Source organism: Ambystoma mexicanum, chromosome 5p (genome assembly GCF_040938575.1).
Source record: "Ambystoma mexicanum isolate Mex_15411 chromosome 5p, UKY_AmexF1_1, whole genome shotgun sequence".
NCBI classification, from domain to species: Eukaryota; Metazoa; Chordata; class Amphibia; order Caudata; family Ambystomatidae; genus Ambystoma; species Ambystoma mexicanum.
In genome coordinates this window covers 946,333,142-946,351,376 of record NC_090930.1, presented here as the reverse complement: position 1 = coordinate 946,351,376, position 18,235 = coordinate 946,333,142, and the positions used below count along the sequence as shown (strand labels likewise).

Sequence of the window (18,235 nt, the reverse complement as noted above, 5' to 3'; positions counted from 1 at the left end):
CTTCTCATCAGGAGACAAAGGACTCACTATCAAAATATTTGAAAATCACGTTTTATTAGCATTTAGTAACATGGAGAAGGACAATGCAGAGATTAACAGATCGCTAGTCGCAAGCCCTGTATGCCTTCTGCCCCCCAACCACCTTTGCCTCCAGCACCCAGCCCCTAGTACAACATGAAACTATCAGCGGTTAGAGGCAGCTTCATTTCCCTTGCTTTCCCTCCCACAAGCGAAGGTACGTACTCGGCTGAGGATGCAGAGGTTATTTTGGACTTTGTGCAGTTGCTGGTCCTGGCTGGGGATTTCAGAGAGAAGCTAGAAGAGACCATTGAGGCATCCGAAATATGTGGTGCTTTGACGTCTATGCGTAAGGGTAAATCCCAAGGGAGTGACGGATCTCGGATAGAATTTTATTGCAGGTATGAGGAACTCCTGGTCCCAACTTAAAGTTTACGATGAGGCCTTTGAGATGGAGATTTTCCCAGTCTCTATGCGAGAGACGGTAATAACAGTCCTACTCAAGGAATGTAAAGACCCCTTAGATTGCGCATCCTATCGCCCAATTTCGTTACTAAATGTTGATGTGAAAATTCTGGGTAAGGTCTTGGCTACCCGATTATCTGGGGTGGGTCCACTATTGATGCATCCGGACCTGTGTGGTTTTATAGGGGGACAGAGTACCACAATGAATCTCTACCGCTCACATCATGTAATGGATCAGGTTAGGAACTCTCAGGAGGACATGGCATTGGATTCCTTTGATGCTATGAAGGCCTTTGACACCGTGGAATGGGCATGGTTATTTCGAGTGCTAGGGGCCAAATGGTTTCGGGACAACATTTGCTGGTGTCTGTGACTCCTGTACAATAGGCCAATGGCAAGGGTGAAGATGAATGACTGGGTGTCGCAGCGGTGGACGTTGGGAAGGGGACGCAGCAGGGGTGCCTGGTCTCCCCAATATTCTCAATGGTGCTAGAACCACTGGCGGGATATCTCAGTAAAGAGATGGGGAAGCAGGCATATTGGCGGGAGGGGTGAGGCACATGGTCTCACTATATGCCGATGATTATTTGTTCTTTGTGGGGAACCGGCTGGAAAGCATGCCAATCCTACTGGAGGTACTGAACAACTTTCAGAAGGTATCTGGCTTACACATTAATAAGAAAGTCATTATTGCTCCCAGATTGGGGGGACTCCGCAGCCGGGATCTTACTGGCATCCCAGGATGGGGGCCCAGGTGGTAGGGGGAGTCATTCAGATACCTGGGCATGCAAACTTTTTACAGTATTGGAGATGCCTTTGTGTACAGTACGGGTAGAGCACTGTCGGGTATAGGTGAATCGGTCCAATTCTGGAAGAAGCTACCAATATAATTGATGAGGAGGGTAGCGTTACGCAAAATGGTCATCCTCCCAACACTCCTAATACTTTGCCAATATCCCCTATGCCATCGAGAAGATTTTTTCAAGATGCGGGTTGGGGAGTTGCTATGGAATACGGGGAGGAGAAGGGTCTCACTGGTAACCCTGCGGCACTCGCACCTGGAAGGGGAGCCATTAATCTACCGAACTATGGATGGTATTTTATGGCAGCACAACTGCAAGCGGTATTAACGGCTCCATGTCATTTTATTGCGGGATGTTTTTTTTTAACGGAAAAACCCATTGAATATTTTTTAAATTATGGGCGGACACGAAGGGAGAGCTGCTGTTGGGTCTACTGGGAAGCCTCCTGGCCCATCGGAGGGGAGAAGAATTATTGTGGGACCTGATCGGGTGGCAAGAGGGCCACTGTTATGTTTCAGGTGGTGCGATAGGTCTGGAAGAAACTTTTGGGGAGCCTATGGGTGCCGGGGCTATACAATGCAGCTCTACTATGGAGCGCAGACTTGGGACTTTGGTCGCCAATACAGCATATGTGTTTCTCGCATCTGATGGGTAGGGGGTGTGGTTCAGTGGGAGATTTGTTTGAAGGTGGAAGTTGATGTCATTTGAGGATTGGAGAATGCAGCATGGGGTCTCTAGAGGGCGGTTCCTTACCTATGGTGCAATGACTAGACATTGGCCATAATGTGGACAGGTATCCCGGAGGAGCCCACTATGAACCCATTGATGCAGGTGCTGTTCACGGAGGGGCCAGGATCTCTTGAATTCGTCAGGCAATGCAGGGGCTGTTTCCTCTGGAGTAGTTGGCAGTTAAAACTAAGTGGGAAAGTGATGTGGGGGATCAGATCTCGGAGGCAGACTGGGGTACAATGTAGGAACCGGTCCAGAAAGTCTCAAGGAATGCCAGATTTCAACATATACCGTTTAATATCCTACATAGGTGTATGTGGCCCCCACGAAACTGCATGCAATGAATAACGCCTTGAGTAAGGACTGCCCAAGATATGGGATTGGACAGGCAGGGATCTGGCACATGTTGTGGGGATGCTTGGTGAACGAGCGCTACTGGCAGGCAGTAATATCCAAGATTAATAGACTGCTGGGTTCCAGTTTTGAAAACAGCCCAAGAGTGTCTCTCTGAAGACTGCTACCTGGTGGCAAGCGATACAAAGTGAGGAAGTGGTTAGCTCAATTAATGCTGATATTAGCGAATAGAAGGGTAGCCATAACCTGGAAGAAACCCAGGGTCCATCCTGGATGGAAGATATCTGTAGATGGGGTGGGGGATGCAGCGTTGGACATTTTATAACTAACCCAGGACCTGGAGCTGGAAGATGGGGTGGTGGTGGATTGGAGCCAGCTGTTAAAAGAACTGCACTCCTCGGTGGACCTGAAACCTTCATGAATGCTGGAGGTGGTGTTAGGAGAAGAGTTACTCGAAGGAAGGGGCGAAAGGGATGATGGGTAGTTTTGGTATAGTTGGGAGGGTCACTGATCTGACATGTTGGATGTATACGATTATTGCTTTACTGAACTCTCCTATCGTTGATCTCATGGAAATGTTTTGTAATCGTTAACTCTATGTTGTGATTTCTATGTATAAAAAAAGGAAAACGTTGAATAAACGGACGTTAAGAGAAAACAACCTAGACCTTGTAATTTGAGGTCACGTACCTACATTTTGTCTGCACCAGTTAACGAAAATGTTCCAGCCTGGGCCACTCAATTAATTTCAGTTTGCCTTACCTTTCAAAATTGCCAGTCCATAGAATTGAATTAGTTCACCATGTGAACTGTTGGGGGGAAAGAAAAGCCTTACTACGGTTTTGCTCCTTAAATAATAAGTAACTCTTCATATGTTGCACACTAGTCTTAGCCCCTGTGTTCTGGGGAGCTCTGCGGAAAGTGTGCGCACTTCCCTGACACATGGCCAGGGGCAGTCCTTTATGGAACAAACCACTCCCACCTGCCAGACCAGCTGGGAAGGAGGGGACGCAATGCAGCCTGCAAATAAAATCACTGTTAAACTAGAGATGGGCTACGCCCTGAGTTCTTACTGTATTCCACTCCAATGGGACACAGACACCAAGGTGGATTTTTTCTTATTCTTAATAATCGCCCGCTTTTATGTTCCCCTGCTGTGAGTTCTTGTTACAGGTATCTACTCACCCTTTCTTGGAGGGCACGGAGGACGGCCCATAGAGGGAACCTCACAGGACAGAACCCTGACCGATAGCGCCCACTGTAGTGGGGGTGGGGGTAGCTGGGCCCAGTGTGTGGGGACGGCAAGGCTGCCACTTCCCTTGCCTCTCCTAGGCCAGGGTACACACGCTGCCTTTTTCTCTTCCTTTCACGATATACACGTGACCCTATATACATTCCCCACTTAACTATTAAAATACTCTAGAAGTAATAACTATTACTATACATGGCTATGTATTTGAAAAAAATGTGTTTACAAAAGTTAAGGTTAAACCAACAAAAACATAGTCTACTATTGTAACATAAAAATATATCCAAAATAGATATAAAAAATATTATATTTAAAATATCATGGTAACCTCAACTCATCCTGTTTTTATCTTGAAATATTTAGCTTGGGTTGTAACACTTTTTACAGTGAAGGTGATGTCATTTGTTTTATAAATATTTGCATTTGATAAAAATGTGTATTAATGTGTATTATTTTTGGGCTGCTTGTGTCCCTATTTTCATTTTGGAGTATTTAGTCATTATTTTTAGTGGAAATTGTATGTATTTGTGTATGACTATTATAATTAAAAAGTTACTAAATTTGTAAATTGCATAAGTTGAGTATAATGTTTGTTGAAATTTTAATTAAATGATTATTGTACTGTAAAATTTGCGTACTGTATATTGTATTTTATGTTTATTACTGAATTATATTTTTGTAATTGTGAAATGTAATTTATTTTTTTAATGCAAATTATAAAATGTAAATGTTTATATAGTGATCCTTTTATTTTTATCGTTTTTTAAAATATGTGCTGAGCATTTTATTTTTAAATGGAAGTGTGTATGTGAATTATACGTATGTTTTTAATTATGTAGTATTTGTGTACTATAAACATTGTATGGTTTGTATTAACGGTGTCCATTTAACCTTAAGTTTACTTTATAAAAATGATTTGTGTGTATATATATATTATGTAACCGGGATTGAAAGTGGGATCCTTTTACCAGGAGCAAAAAGGAGCTCCTGGGTATCCGGCATAACCAGTTGGGCAGGAGCTAGTAGAGACTGCACAACAAATGTAATTTTGCGCAAGAGGCAAACTCTAAATTTGTGTCAATTTCATGTTAAACAATATGCGCTAAATGTCCCTTAAGTATATTCTTTATTGTCCTTTATATAAATCCCCAAACATACATAGTTAATATCACATAGCTAGGTGTGTATGGCACCACTTGTCCAGGAGTCAAAAGTGGCTCCTGGTAGCTGTTGGTTTCAAGCAAACCAGGCTCCCGTTGACTATAACCAGGAGCTAAATAGCTCCTAGCTCCTGGCAGTTTGGAACCCTGATATAATAGTTGATATTTTCCGGTTTATGGGTTATTTAAGGTTCCATCATTTTTGATTTAAATATATTTTTTAATGTATTTTTAATATATTTGTTACCTTGACGTTATTTCTAATGTTTGTAGAAGTTTTTGTTGGTTTAACCTTAACGCTTTTTGTAAAAACAAAAGATCCCATTCCCTGTTTTTCTTTATATTAAGGTTTGTTATAATTGTGGTTTTATGTAGTTGATTAAAATCTAAATATTAGTGAAATTGTAAATTTAAATGTTGTGATGGCCTCGACATCACCCCTTAAAGCCGTCCCTTACCTCCAATGTTAGTAAGCACCTTTCAAAAAGTCAATTAAAAAAAAGAAATCCTTTCATTTATGTATAATAGCTTTTTGGAAAATACAAATTAAAGGTTCTCCAAGTTATAACATGAATACTCGTATGTACTAGTTACATTATCATTGTGAAAGTCAAAACAAGGGGCCCATGCTACCCCCTCGCTGAGGCCCAACAAGGCCAAAACATGTCTGGGGATGATTGTGGTCTTGTGCAGAAGGGATGTGACCAAGCAGTTCAGGCTGTACTGCTCCTTTTGGGGACCGAGCCTGATTTGCATACAGACCTTTTGTAATGGCTTGTTAGGTGAAGAACAATGGTCTGCAGGGTTGCCCAGAGCAACGCCAGAGGTCCAGATTAATTCTAAGCTTTCCAGCCATCACCCCATTGGTGGTGCCTTCATTGCAAAAATCGCCAGAAATTTAGGAAGTATGTAAAAGTAGGCTTGCATGTTAGTAAAATACATATTTAGAACTTGCATTTTGCTTTAAATATTTTACATTTTGACTATAATGATGACTTGGGTTACTCTTCAAAAAATGGGTGCAGGTCCCTGACCCGTGTTCAGATACTTTTCACACCCTTTTGAAGACCCATCAGCCCCTGCTGCTTTCCAGTGTGCTGCAGCGGATCTGCAGCATTTGGTGTCTTGCGGGCTGTTGCGTGCTGCTGTTGCTGTTTCCTGTTGACTTCTTATGTCTGGACGCCTGCTTATCCATGACTCTGGTCGGTCTATCCATGGCGGACCGGATAGGGACATCTCTGCCTGCAGGGCAGCGTCCCCAGCTACAAGCTCCTCAGTTCTGTGCTGCGGTCAGCTTCCAGTCTCCCGGTTCCTGCAAGGGGGGGGGCTTCTCTCTGTCCTTCCTGATTTCCTTCTTCAGTTTTGAATGGTTTTTGCCTAATCAGGTTTTGGGAAACATTAGACTGCTCATTATGCTTCTGCACTTCTCCAGCATGGGGTCTGGCATGGATTCACATGCTCGTGAATATTCCCCGTCGTCAGGCTGGGAGTCCTTGGTAAAGAAAAAAACTGTTTCAGTTTCTTTTCTGAACTGTCTTTCTACTAATAAGCAATCACTGGTCTCTGGGTCATACTGCCCCAGCCAATGACTGCCCTCCACCTAAGCCCCTCTGGCAGCCATCTTCAGATTTTTACCGCACGTTCAAGTGTTGGGAGTCGTCGTGCTATAGCTCTCGAGCTTTTACTGTGTTTTTTCGAAGAGTTTACTCTTACTTATATTTCCTGTCAGTCAAGCCTCAAGCTCCACCGACCTTCGCTTCCGACTAACGGGGACCCGTTTTCGGAATTTTCTACGCCCCCAAGGGCAAAAATTCGTTGCGTTTCCACTTCTCAGAGGATTCCGGAACATTTGAGGCCTACCTCGTGGACATGGCCCAGGACAAGGGAAGCATGCCTACTGGATCCAGGCTGTTCAGGAGCTGCTCTGGCTGCGGGCTTCAGAACGTCTTTAAGGAGGATGAGCACTCTCGGTGCCTCTACTGCCTTCACGAAGACAAAACTCACGTGGAGAAGGACTGTGCGTTTTGCAAGAATATGTCCGAATGGACGATAAGGGATCGTCGCATTCGCCTCACCAACTGGCTGGAGGGGAAGAGTCCAGCAACCGGTGATAAGAAGAAATCTGAGGGGTCTTCTAAGACCTTTTAAGGGCGCTCCGGTGACGGGGGCCCAACAAAAGGCTAAGCACAGCGAGTCCGCGGGCACCGGGAGCACCGATCGGTCGGGCTCCTTGCCTGCCAGGCAGGGCGCACTATCACCAACGCCATCAACCACGAGCCACTGCTCTGGCTCAGGGGGGAAAAGGAAGTCTGAGAACCCGGATAAGCTTCAGGAGAAGCCCCGGTCGATCCCGACCGAGACAGCCGAGGGGGAGCGAGTCAGTGGCCCTCCCCCCAAGGTGAAGGCCTCAGGCATGACCAAGGTCGTGAAGGCCCTGATTCCCCCGGCTAAGGCCTCGATCGAGGGAGTCGTAGCAGCCCTGGCGAAACCTATGGAGGCTTCCCCAGTGGAGGCGACTTCAGGGGCTAGAGTTTCCCTGCCACCCAGGGGGGAATCGTCTTTTCTGCCTATTGAGAAGACCCCTGTAAAACCCCAGCAGGGAAAAGAGGGGGGGGGGGCAACGGTAGCCGTAACAGACTCGGATACTACCTCTGAGGATGAATTGGCAAGCGTCCAAAGGATCCTGGACAAGAAGTTTGAGGAATCCAGGGCCCAAGGGAAGGATCCCGACAAGGAGAGCAACGGGGGAGCCGACAAGGAAGATAGGGCAGCGGAGGACCACGCACCCCTGCCGTCGGCTCCTTTGCAGCCAGTATCCGTACCACAGTACAATTCAGGAGCCATTTTGATGGCTATACAGACCCTGTGCATGGAGATAAGGACGAGGATGCCCTTACCCCCCACCGAGGACCCAGCGGAACCTGGTCCATCGGTCAGCCCACCTAACAAGCGGAGGCGAGTCCACCCCCCACTTCAACCTGCACCCCCCCATACCCTCCTGCGAGGGACGAGACGGGAACGGAGATGGCGGCGACGGGGACAGACGACGATGGTTGCAACGACGGAATGGTCCTCCCCTCGCCACCTCCCCGGGCCTCCCCACCCAACGAAATTGGCTCCTTCCAAGCCATGATCGCCAGGGCATCTGAGCTCCTCCAGCTCTGCCCCGAGGAACAGAAGAAGGAAGGTTTTCTCTACCAACGGCGGGAGGCCAAGAGGAAGACTGTCCTCTCAATCCCATTGCTGGATGACATCTGGGACAAGGGGCTAGCGGTCCTGAAGAACCCGTCCACGGCCCTTACAGGAGAAACCGGTATGCGAAGAAATACCGGGTCCCGGACTCTGCCCCTATGTGTCTCAGAGCAAGCCGTCCCCGGACTCGGTGGACTCCGCGGCGGCCAAGAAGAAGGCGGCGGGGGCAACGGCGTCTACTTCAACATCCCCACCAGACGGCGAGGGGAAGAAGTTGGACACCATGGGACGACAAGTTTATTTAGTTGGCGACAACGATTAAAGCGGCGAACGCCCTCGCGATCGTGGCACGCTACAACAGGGAGCTGTGGTTCAAGATCGCTCCCTTGCTGGACTTCCTTCCGGACGACAAGAGGGCTGAGGCCCTGGAAATCCTACAGAAAGGCGAGGTAATGTCGGACCATGCCATCACGGTAGCCACGGACATCGCCGACGCCGGCTTTCGTCAGATGGGCAACAGCGTTTGCCGGCGCGATTTTCTTAAGGCCACCGACTTCTGCCAAGACGTACAGACCAAGGTTCTGGACATGCCTTTCGACGGGAACAACCTGTTCGGCAAGACTGTGGACGAGTCTTTACAGGCCATCAAGGCGGACACCGAGACGGCTCAGGCCTTGGGTGTCCTTCAACAACGATGGCCGTCTTTTCGGAACGCCGGAGGCAAGCAAGGGGCCTCCAAAGGATTTGGCGGCGGCTCCTCGTCGTACCGCTAAGCAGCCCGCTCTTTGTCACAAGAGGCCTACAGAGGACGAGGCAAGACGGGAGGATTTCGTCGTCATCGGCAAGGAGGCCAAGGCGGCAAGGCCGCAGCGAAACACGATTGAACCGACCGTGCGTCGGGCCCCCACCTGAGCACCCCGTTTGGAGGCCATCTGGCGAAATTCGTCGGCGTGTGGGAGTCCATCTCCACTGACAGCTGGGTGCTGGATGCACTGGCCCGCGGGCACACCCTGGAATTTCAAAGGAGGTATCCCCGTATTCCTCCCATGGCCAGGAAGGAAAACCACATCCCCCAGCTGCTGCTGGAGGTACGGGCGATGCTAAGAAAGGGGGCCATCGAGCTCGTCCCAAAGAGGCTCCGGTGCTCTGGAGTGTACTTGCGGTACTTTCTCGTCCGAAAGAAGACTGGCGGTTGGCGGCCCATCCTGGATCTTTGTCGTCTAAACAAGTACATCAGGTCCCAGAAGTTCCGGATGGTCACCCTCCAGCACGTGCTGGGACAGCTGGAGGAGGGCGACTTCCTATCATCGCTATACATGGAGGACGCCTACTTCCACATCCCCATTCTAAAAGGAAATCGAAAATTCCTGCGATTTGTGGTCCAAGGGCGACACTATCAGTTCAAGGCCCTCCCCTTCGGATTGAAGTCGACGCCCAGAGTGTTCACCAAGTACTTGGCGCCAGTGGTGGCGCTGCTGCGCCTGCAGGGGATCCACATCTACCCCTACCTGGACAACTGGCTCATCCGAGCGAAGTCAAGAGAACTAATCGTCGTTCACACAGCAAAGACCGTCCATCTGCTGACTGATCTGGGATTCTTGATGAACTTCGCGAAATCCCACTTGGTACCGTCGCAAGTCACCCTGTTCCTGGGAGCCAGGCTCGACACAGTGGCGCGATTGGCTTCGCTGTCGGAGGAGAGGACGAAGGCCATCCTAGGCAAGGTACAATGGCTGTTGACCTTGGATGTGGCCAGGGTGAGGTCCATCAAGTCTCTCCTCGGCATGATGTCCTCGGGTAATCTTCCTCGTGTGCCTTTGCAGACTGCGGATGCGACCCCTGCAGGAGTTCCTCGACACCCTTTGGATGCAAGCGGCGGGCAGCTTCGAAGACAGTATCTCACTCAACGAGACCTTCGCCAAGTGATCCGGTCGTGGGACACCCGCGCGCATCTGGCGGCGGGTATGAACTTCCAGTCCCCAGCACATCAGGAAACGGTGACGACGGATGCCTCCCTGGAGGGATGGGGAGCACACACCGGAGATCTCCACGCAAGAGGCCTTTTGGTTCCCAGGGGAGAGGTCACTACACATCAATATCCTGGAGCTCTGCGCGGTGTTCTGGGCCCTCGGATTGTTCCTTCCGTCCCTCAAGGGCAAGGTGGTAAGGGTCTTCACCGACAACACCACCACGATGCCACGATGTTCTACATCCGGAAACGGGGGGCACCAGATCCCCAGCCCTATCCAAGGAAGCACAGGAGCTGTGCCATTGGGCCGTCGCCCACGGAATGTTTCTGGTACCCTTCCATCTTGCAGGAATAAAAAACACCATCCCCAACTCACTCAGCAGGGAACTGCGCTTGTGCCACGAGTGGGAGCTGCGACAGGATCAGGTGGATCTCCTATTCCGACGATGGGGCAATCCCCAGATCGACCTATTCGCGACGGCGATGAACGCTAAGTGCCAGAGGTTCGCCAGCAGGTTTCCCCAGCCGAGAAGTATGGGCGATACTTGCTATCGCTGGCCAAGGCGGGACTGGCACATGCCTCCATCAAGATCCATCTGGCGGCTATCTCCCGCTACACCAGAACTCGGGGGCGGTCATCCCTATGGTCCCACTGCCTGATGAAGGAGTTCATGAAAGGACGGTTCCAATCGTTCCCGCCGGTGAAGGCTCCGGCCCCGCGTGAGAGCTCAACGTGGTGCTGTCCAGGCTCATGGGACCACTGTTCGAGCCTCTGCATTCGGCACCGTTGAAGTTCCTGTTGTGGAAGACAGCGTTTCTTGTGGCCATCACCTCCGCAAGACGAATGGGACAGATCAAGGCCCTCTCTTGAAAACCTCCATACCAGACATTCCACGAGACAAGGGTAGTGCTGAGGACGCACCCCTCCTTCATGCCCAAGGTGCCATCGGACTTCATCTCAACGAGCCCTTGGTGTTACCTGTTTTCTTCCCGTCACCGGCTGAGAGGACTTTGCACTTGCTAGATGTGGCTAGAGCGCTGAAGTTCTACTTGGACCGCACGAAGAGTTTTCGGAGGACATCACAGCTGTTTGTGAACTTTGGACCTGTGAACCAAGGAAAGGCCCTCTCGAAGGCTTCCATTTCCAGATGGCTCTCCAGCTGTATCATGCTCTGTCACCGGTTGGCAAACCGACCGTTGCCCGGCTGTCCAAGAGCCCACTCAACCAGAGCGATCGCTGCTACCACGGCGTTCTGTCTGGTGTGCCCCTGCTGGACATATGCAGAGCTGCTACGTGGAGGTCGACGCACACCTTCACGAGATTCTACTGCGTCGACCGCGATTCCAGGGAGGAGTCCAGAGTCGGCCAGGCAGTGCTGCGCAACATTTTCGCTTAAGGTGAGCCTGGTGAGGAGGTAAGAGATGCTTAATGTTGAGTTGTTGTATTGCTTAATGTTAAGCCTTGCCACCTCCATTGGTTGTGCATGTGTGTACTGCTATGTATCCTTATATTCTCCAGCATGGGGTCTGGCATGGATTCACATGCTCATGAATATTCCCCGTCGTCAGGCTGGGAATCCTCGGTAAAGAAAAAACCAGTATCAGTTTCGTGTCTGATCTGTCTTTCGTAGCAATAACCAATCACTGGTCTCTGCGTCATACTGACCACAGCCAATGACTGCCCTCTACCTAAGCACCGCCTCTGGCAGCCATCCTCAGATTTTTACCGCACGTTCATGTGTTGGGATCCTCGTGCTATTGCTCTCGAGCGTTAATGCTATTTTTTCACATTTTTTCTCAAAAAACTTTTTTTTTCGGTCAAAAGAGCCTCAAGCTCCACCGACTCTCCATCCGATCAACGGGGACCCGTGTCGGATTCGTCTGCGCCCCTCAAGGGTGAAGATTTCGTCGAGCTATGCTTTTGGAGGATTCCAGAAGTTTCTCAGGCCCGGACATGGCCCAGGAGAAGGGGAAGCTCGACGCCCGGAAAGCTGTTCAGGATCTGCCCTGGATGCCAGCTGCAGAACGTCTTTAAGGAGGACGAACACTCTTTTGTCTCTACTGCTTACATGAGGACAAGACGCACGTGGAGAAGGACTGTGCGTTTTGCGGCAACATGTCGGAGCGGACCATGAAGGACCGCCATCAACGTCTCGCCAACTGGCTGGAAGGGAAGAGCCCGTCAGGCGAGAAGAAGAGGAAGAAATCCGAGCGGTCTTCTAAGACCTTTGAGGACGCCCCGGTGACGGGGGTCCAACACAAGGCCAAGCACCGCGAGTCTGCTGGCACCGGGAGCGCCGAACGGTCGGGCTCTACGGGCGCCAGGCAGGGCGCACCCTCCCCGGCAACTTCAGCCACGAGCCAACACTCTGGGTCGGGTAAGAGGAAGGGCGAGTACCCGGCGAAGCTCCTGGAGAGGCCCCGGTCGAGCTCGAAGGCCCCATCGGAGGGGGAGCGAGGCAGTGTCCCCCCCCCCCCCTCAAGGATAAGGCGGTGAGCGCACCTAAGGTGGTGAAGGCCTTAATCCATCCGGCCAAGCCCTCTATCGATACTGTCGCGGCGGCCCTGGCTCAGCCTGTGGAGGCTACACCAGTGGTGGCGACCTCGGGGCTCAGAGTCTCCCTGCCACCTCGGAGGGAGTCCTCTTTTGTGCCCATCGATAGGACCCCCGTGAAACCCCCGGCGGGGAAGAAAAAGGGGGGGGCAGGGCGTCGTCGTAGATTCGGCCTCAACCTCAGAGGAAGAGTTGATCGAGGTCTTAAGCTATGGCCTTGGCGTGGAAGAAGACCGGCCCGTCGAGGGTACCGACGGGGCCCCTGATCACCCGTCGGATTCCCCTCTGCCAGCGCCGCAAGACAACTCGGCGGCCATTTCGTTGGCTATACAGTCCTTATGTTCAGAGATAAGGACGAGACTACCGTTGCCGACGGAGGAACCTCTCCCGTCGGGGGATCCTGAACCGGGACCTTCTGGCGCTCCCCCGCACAAGAAAAGAAGGATTCACCCTCCACCTCCTTTTCAGCCGTCGCGCCCCGTCCAGCCCTCCTCCCCGTCCACCCGAGGGGATGTTACGGGGACTGACACGGCAGCGACGGGTACGGACGACGAGGTGTACGACGAGGATCTACCGTCGTCGCCTCCCACCAGGGTTTCTCCTCCCGACGAGATTGGATCGTTCCACTCCATGATCGCCAGGGCATCCAAGCTTTTCCAACTCTGCCCTGAGGAGAAGAAAAAGGAAGGATTCCTTTATCAACGGCGCGAGGCCAAGAGGAAGACGGTCCTCGTGGTGCCTCTGCTGGACGACATTTGGGATGAGGGCCTCGCCCTCCTCAAGAACCCTTCCACGACGCCAGCTAGAAGAGACCGGTACGAGAAGAAGTACCGGGTCCCGGACGCGGCCCCCCTGTGCCTCTGGGTGCAGCCTACCCCGGACTCCGTCGTCTCCGCGGCGGCCAGGAAGAAAGCGGGGGGGGGGGGGGTGCGGCCTCCACATCGACTTCCCCACCGGACGGCGAGGGAAAGAAATTGGACGCTATGGGACGCAGGGTCGTCTCGTCGGCAGCGACGACGATTAAAGCGGCCAACGCCTTGGCTATCGTGGCCCGCTACGACAGGGAGCTATGGTACAAACTGGCTCCCCTGCTGGACTTCCTACCGGACGACAAGAGGGCGGATGCCCTGGAGATCCTACAGGAAGGCGAGGTGGCGTTGGACCACGCCATCACTATTGCGACGGACATCGCCGACACTGGGTTTCGCCAGTTGGGCAACGGCGTGTGCCTTAGGCGGCGTGGATGGCTCAAGGCTACGGACTTCCGTCAAGACGTACAGACCAGAGTCCTGGACATGCCGTTCGATGGGAACAACCTGTTTGGGAAAACAGTGGACGATTCCCTCCAGGCCATTAAAGCGGACACTGAGACGGCCCGGGCCCTTGGGGTTCTGCAGCAACGACGGACGCCCTTTCGGAGCAGCGGAGGCAAGGGTGCCTCCAAAGGTTCCGGCGGCGGTTTCTCCACCTACCGTCAAGCGGCCCGCTCGACGTCTCAGGAGGCCTACAGAGGACGAGGCAAGTCCGGCGGACCCCGCCGTCGTCGCCAAGGAGGTCAAGGCGGCAAAGCCTCGTCGACACAGGATTGAACCGGCCGTGGGGTCGGGCCCCCACCGAAGCACCCCGGTGGGAGGCCGGCTGGCGAGCTTCGTCAGCGTGTGGGAGTCCATCTCCACCGACCGTTGGGTGCTGGACGCCTTAGCCCGGGGACACGCGCTCGAGTTTCAAAGAAGGTGCCCGCGCGTCCCCCCCGTGGCCAGGAAAGAGCTTCACGTCCCTCAGCTTCTCCTGGAGGTAAAGGCGATGCTCAGGAAGGGCGTAATCGAACTCGTTCCAAAGAGGCTTTGGGGCTCCGGAGTTTACTCAAGATACTTCCTCGTGAAGAAGAAGACGGGAGGATGGCGCCCCATCCTAGACCTGCGATGTCTGAACAAAACGCACACCTTCACGAAATTCTACTGCGTCGATCGGGATTCCAGGGAGGAGTCCAGGGTCGGCCAAGCAGTGCTGCGCAACCTGTTCGCCTGAGGTGAGCCTGGTGAGGAGGTAAGGTGCTTAATGTTGGGTTTGATGTAATGCTTAATGTTGAGCCTTTGCCACCTCCCGTGGTTGTGCATGTGTGTACTGCTATGTATTCTTTATTCATGAGCATGTGAATCCATACCAGACCCCATGCTGGAGAAGGAACAAGTTACTTACCTGTAACTGTTGTTCTCCAGCATGGGTCTGGCATGGATTCACATGCGAACCCTCCCGCCTACCCCTCTGCGGCTCTTCACTTGGTCATACTGCCACTTCACGTGCTTCCAAATCTGAGGATGGCTGCCAGAGGCGGTGCTTAGGTAGAGGGCAGTCATTGGCTGTGGTCAGTATGACGCAGAGACCAGTGATTGGTTATTGCTACGAAAGACAGATCAGAAACGAAACTGATACTGGTTTTTTCTTTACCGAGGATTCCCAGCCTGACGACGGGGAATATTCATGAGCATGTGAATCCATGCCAGACCCATGCTGGAGAACAACAGTTACGGGTAAGTAACTTGTTCCTTCATGAGCATGTGAATCCATGCCAGACCCCATGCTGGAGAAGGAACAAGTTACTTACCTGTAACTGTTCTTCTCCAGCATGGGTCTGGCATGGATTCACATGCAAACCCTCCCGCCTACCCCTCTGCGGCTCTTCTCTTGGGCCTACTGCAACTTTACGTGCTACCAAATCTGAAGATGGCTGCCAGAGGAGGGGCTTAGGTAGAGGGCAGTCCTTCGCTGGGGGCAGTATAACCCAGAGACCAGTGATTGGTTATTAGTAGAAAGACAGTTCAGAAACAAAACTGATTTCTTTTTTCTTTACCGAGGATTCCCAGCCTGACGACAGGGAATATTCATGAGCATGTGAATCCATGCCAGACCCATGCTGAAGAACAACATTTACAGGTAAGTAACTTGTTCCTTCTTCTTTGTCCCAGTACTGAACTGGAGGTCTTTCAATGTGTCAATTGGTTTCTCCTTCGTCCCAGTACTTAAAGGATACACGTCCTTTGAGGAGCCTAAACGCTTCCTCGTCCCAATACTTCCTATACTGACAGTATGGCAAAAACACATAGGAACACTAGGGAAAGTGTTGGTGGGAGGAGGCTAGGAAGGTATGTTAGGTTTAGGTGAGTAATGGAGATATAATGTTCTACCCAAGTCGTCACTATTCCCGTAGGTGGATTCCCTCCCCATGGGATCCAGCTGCTGACTACCACCCCCAGGGGGACTATTGGGTAGCGGCCTCACCTCCCTGGTCTCATGGTAAGGGCTCCCTGTAGGGGAGAAGTGACGCCATCTGGGGATTCGTCACAATACACACACACACACACTCCTTTTCGTGCACACTTTCTCTTAAGCTCCCTCGTGTAGATTTGCACACTCACTCGCATGCCATGCACCAACACAACTACTTGGTACTGTTAGAAGTATCTATGCTGAACCTGTGAAGCTTTAACTCTGTGAAAGATTCTAGCAGCAGCAGTTTGCAACAGTCACAATAGTTTTTAATTTTGCACTGCAGTATAATATACTGTTAGAATTCTATGGGCTCTTTCCCGCGCCTGCACAGTCCCTGCTCGCCTTCTCTCATTAGACCTTCCCACAGTAGAAACAAAGATTATATACCCACATATATCCTGTGACGAATCAGGAGATTTTGTCCCAGAATTAATAAGAAGGAATAGAATTCCCATACCAAATCTCAGAAAAGTAAGCCAAAATACCACCACATCTTAATCAGGTTCAAATATACCATATGGGTATATGTATTACTGTAAAACAAAAATCCCATCTCAAATCACTGAGACAAGGAGGGGCTGCAGTTGGTGAAACCAGATGTAGGAACTAAAATACAACACCTTAGTCCTTTGTTTGTCTTGTTGAAGAAAGGCGGTAACAAAAGGAAAGAAGGACTGGGATTGGCGTTGGTGAAGATGGTTGTGGGAGAGTGGTGGCAGCAGTTATGAAAGGGGCGAAGTGCACCCTTCAGAGAAAAGCAGCGGGTAAACGTCTGTGAAGGACGTGGCTCATCAACCCTGACGGAGTCGTAAGTATCCATACTCCCCGTGGCAGAGGTTGCCCCAATGTCCAAAGGACTGTAACGTTATCAGTCGGGGAGAGTGGCCGCCCCATCAAAGAGGAGAACAATCCCTGAGCACAGTGCCTGTAGTGGACAGACCCCGATCTCAAACTGGGAGGAGTGGTAGCAGATGAGCAGCACCACTAAAGTTTTACAGCCGGGTGTGAAGTACGGTGGGCTGAGGAAAGCAAGCGCAACGGGCTCGGGGGATGGTTACCTTGGAGAGCACAGTAATGTTGCACAGGAGCAACAGGACATGGAGGACTATTGGAGGCATGCCAGTATACCAGCACTGGAAACTTAAGGTACGGCAGGGGAAAGGGGGACACCGGGGGGTGTTGGCTGAACACCCTAACGTGTGGTAAAATAAAAGGGAACATTGAATAATTACACACTACCCAAAACACATGGCAAATGACTATTTGCGGAAGTGAAACAAATATTCAATGATCACCAACCCACTCTTGTCTTGCTCATCCCAATAACTCTGGGGAAACAAAACTTTAAAAAAAAAGACAAAATACATCAAGCATCCTGTTTGTGTGACAAGACTGTAGGCCTCCCCAAGACACCTTGAGGAGTATATGCTTCTAATACATTCAGGCTGGGGAAAAGACTTGTCTTGTGACAAACAATTTGTGCATTTGAGTAGAAAAGCCTACAAAATAACAAACACAGACAATAAAAGGCTCTGAAGCCCTGCTACATGGGAAAAGACCAGGGAAGGGGAGTGTCCCCCTGGCATTGTGGGCTTCAAAGCTCTGAGACCTGGAAAAGGCCAGGGAAGGGGAGTGTCCCACTGGCAGTTAACATTTACTTCAAGAACATTAGGCATAAGAGTCCTCAAACGGCTGCCGGAAGACTGCCAATTGTTTATTTTCCCAGGTGGTAGTTTCGTGGTATATTAACGTGGTATATTAACTGTGAGGGTCGGAGTAGAGTTTTGGATACAGGACTGTGGACATTTTATTTTGGACATCCTGACAAAGACTGTTCTATTATTTAAGTGTGTTGAGGCATAGAATTAGGGACAGGGAGGCATTTTGAAGTATGTATGTCGAACTTTCCAAGCTTCATCTCTGTTTTGAAGTCTGGCAAAGCTTCCAGGCGAGGGAGTCCCCATTTGTTTGTATTTATACTAAGTATAGGATATTGTTGGAAGAGAATTGTACAGTTATTCATTTTGAAGATGGCAAATAGCTGAGCATATGTTTTGACACACATGAACATGTTAGATTGATTGCGCGATTTGAATGTGCAAACTTGACAACAATTTTGAGTGTTGGTTAGTTATCTTTTGTATGATTATCCTTGCAAAGTGTTTTTATGTGTGTTCGTTTACACCTTCCAATTATTTTCTACTTTTATTTCTTAGCTTCGACAGGTTCGGTACTTGCATAAAACAAACTTGCGATGTGGAGCTGGAGGTGCCTTGTTTGTGGTAAGCTATATTTCATTAAAAGAATAAAGAACAAATGGCATTTTCAATAATGTTTGTTCTCTCAATTAAGATATGGTGTTCACTCATTTTGCTGTGCATTAGTCCATTGATTCATTATGGAAATGTTAAAGCGGTTCTATGTTTGCTTTTAACCACGCCATCATAGACCACCCACCACCTACCTCTTCCT

The 18,235-nt window shown here is 50.5% G+C and overlaps 1 protein-coding gene across 1 annotated transcript in view; it reads left to right on the top strand.

Annotated features, from left to right (window-relative positions):
- Positions 1–18,235, top strand: part of NDUFV2 (NADH:ubiquinone oxidoreductase core subunit V2) — a 359,438-nt gene that overhangs the window by 23,028 nt on the left and 318,175 nt on the right. The window contains exon 2 of the mRNA XM_069613395.1: positions 17,980–18,045. Coding sequence (XP_069469496.1) covers positions 17,980–18,045 — 66 coding nt within the window. The remainder of the gene's footprint in view (positions 1–17,979; positions 18,046–18,235) is intronic.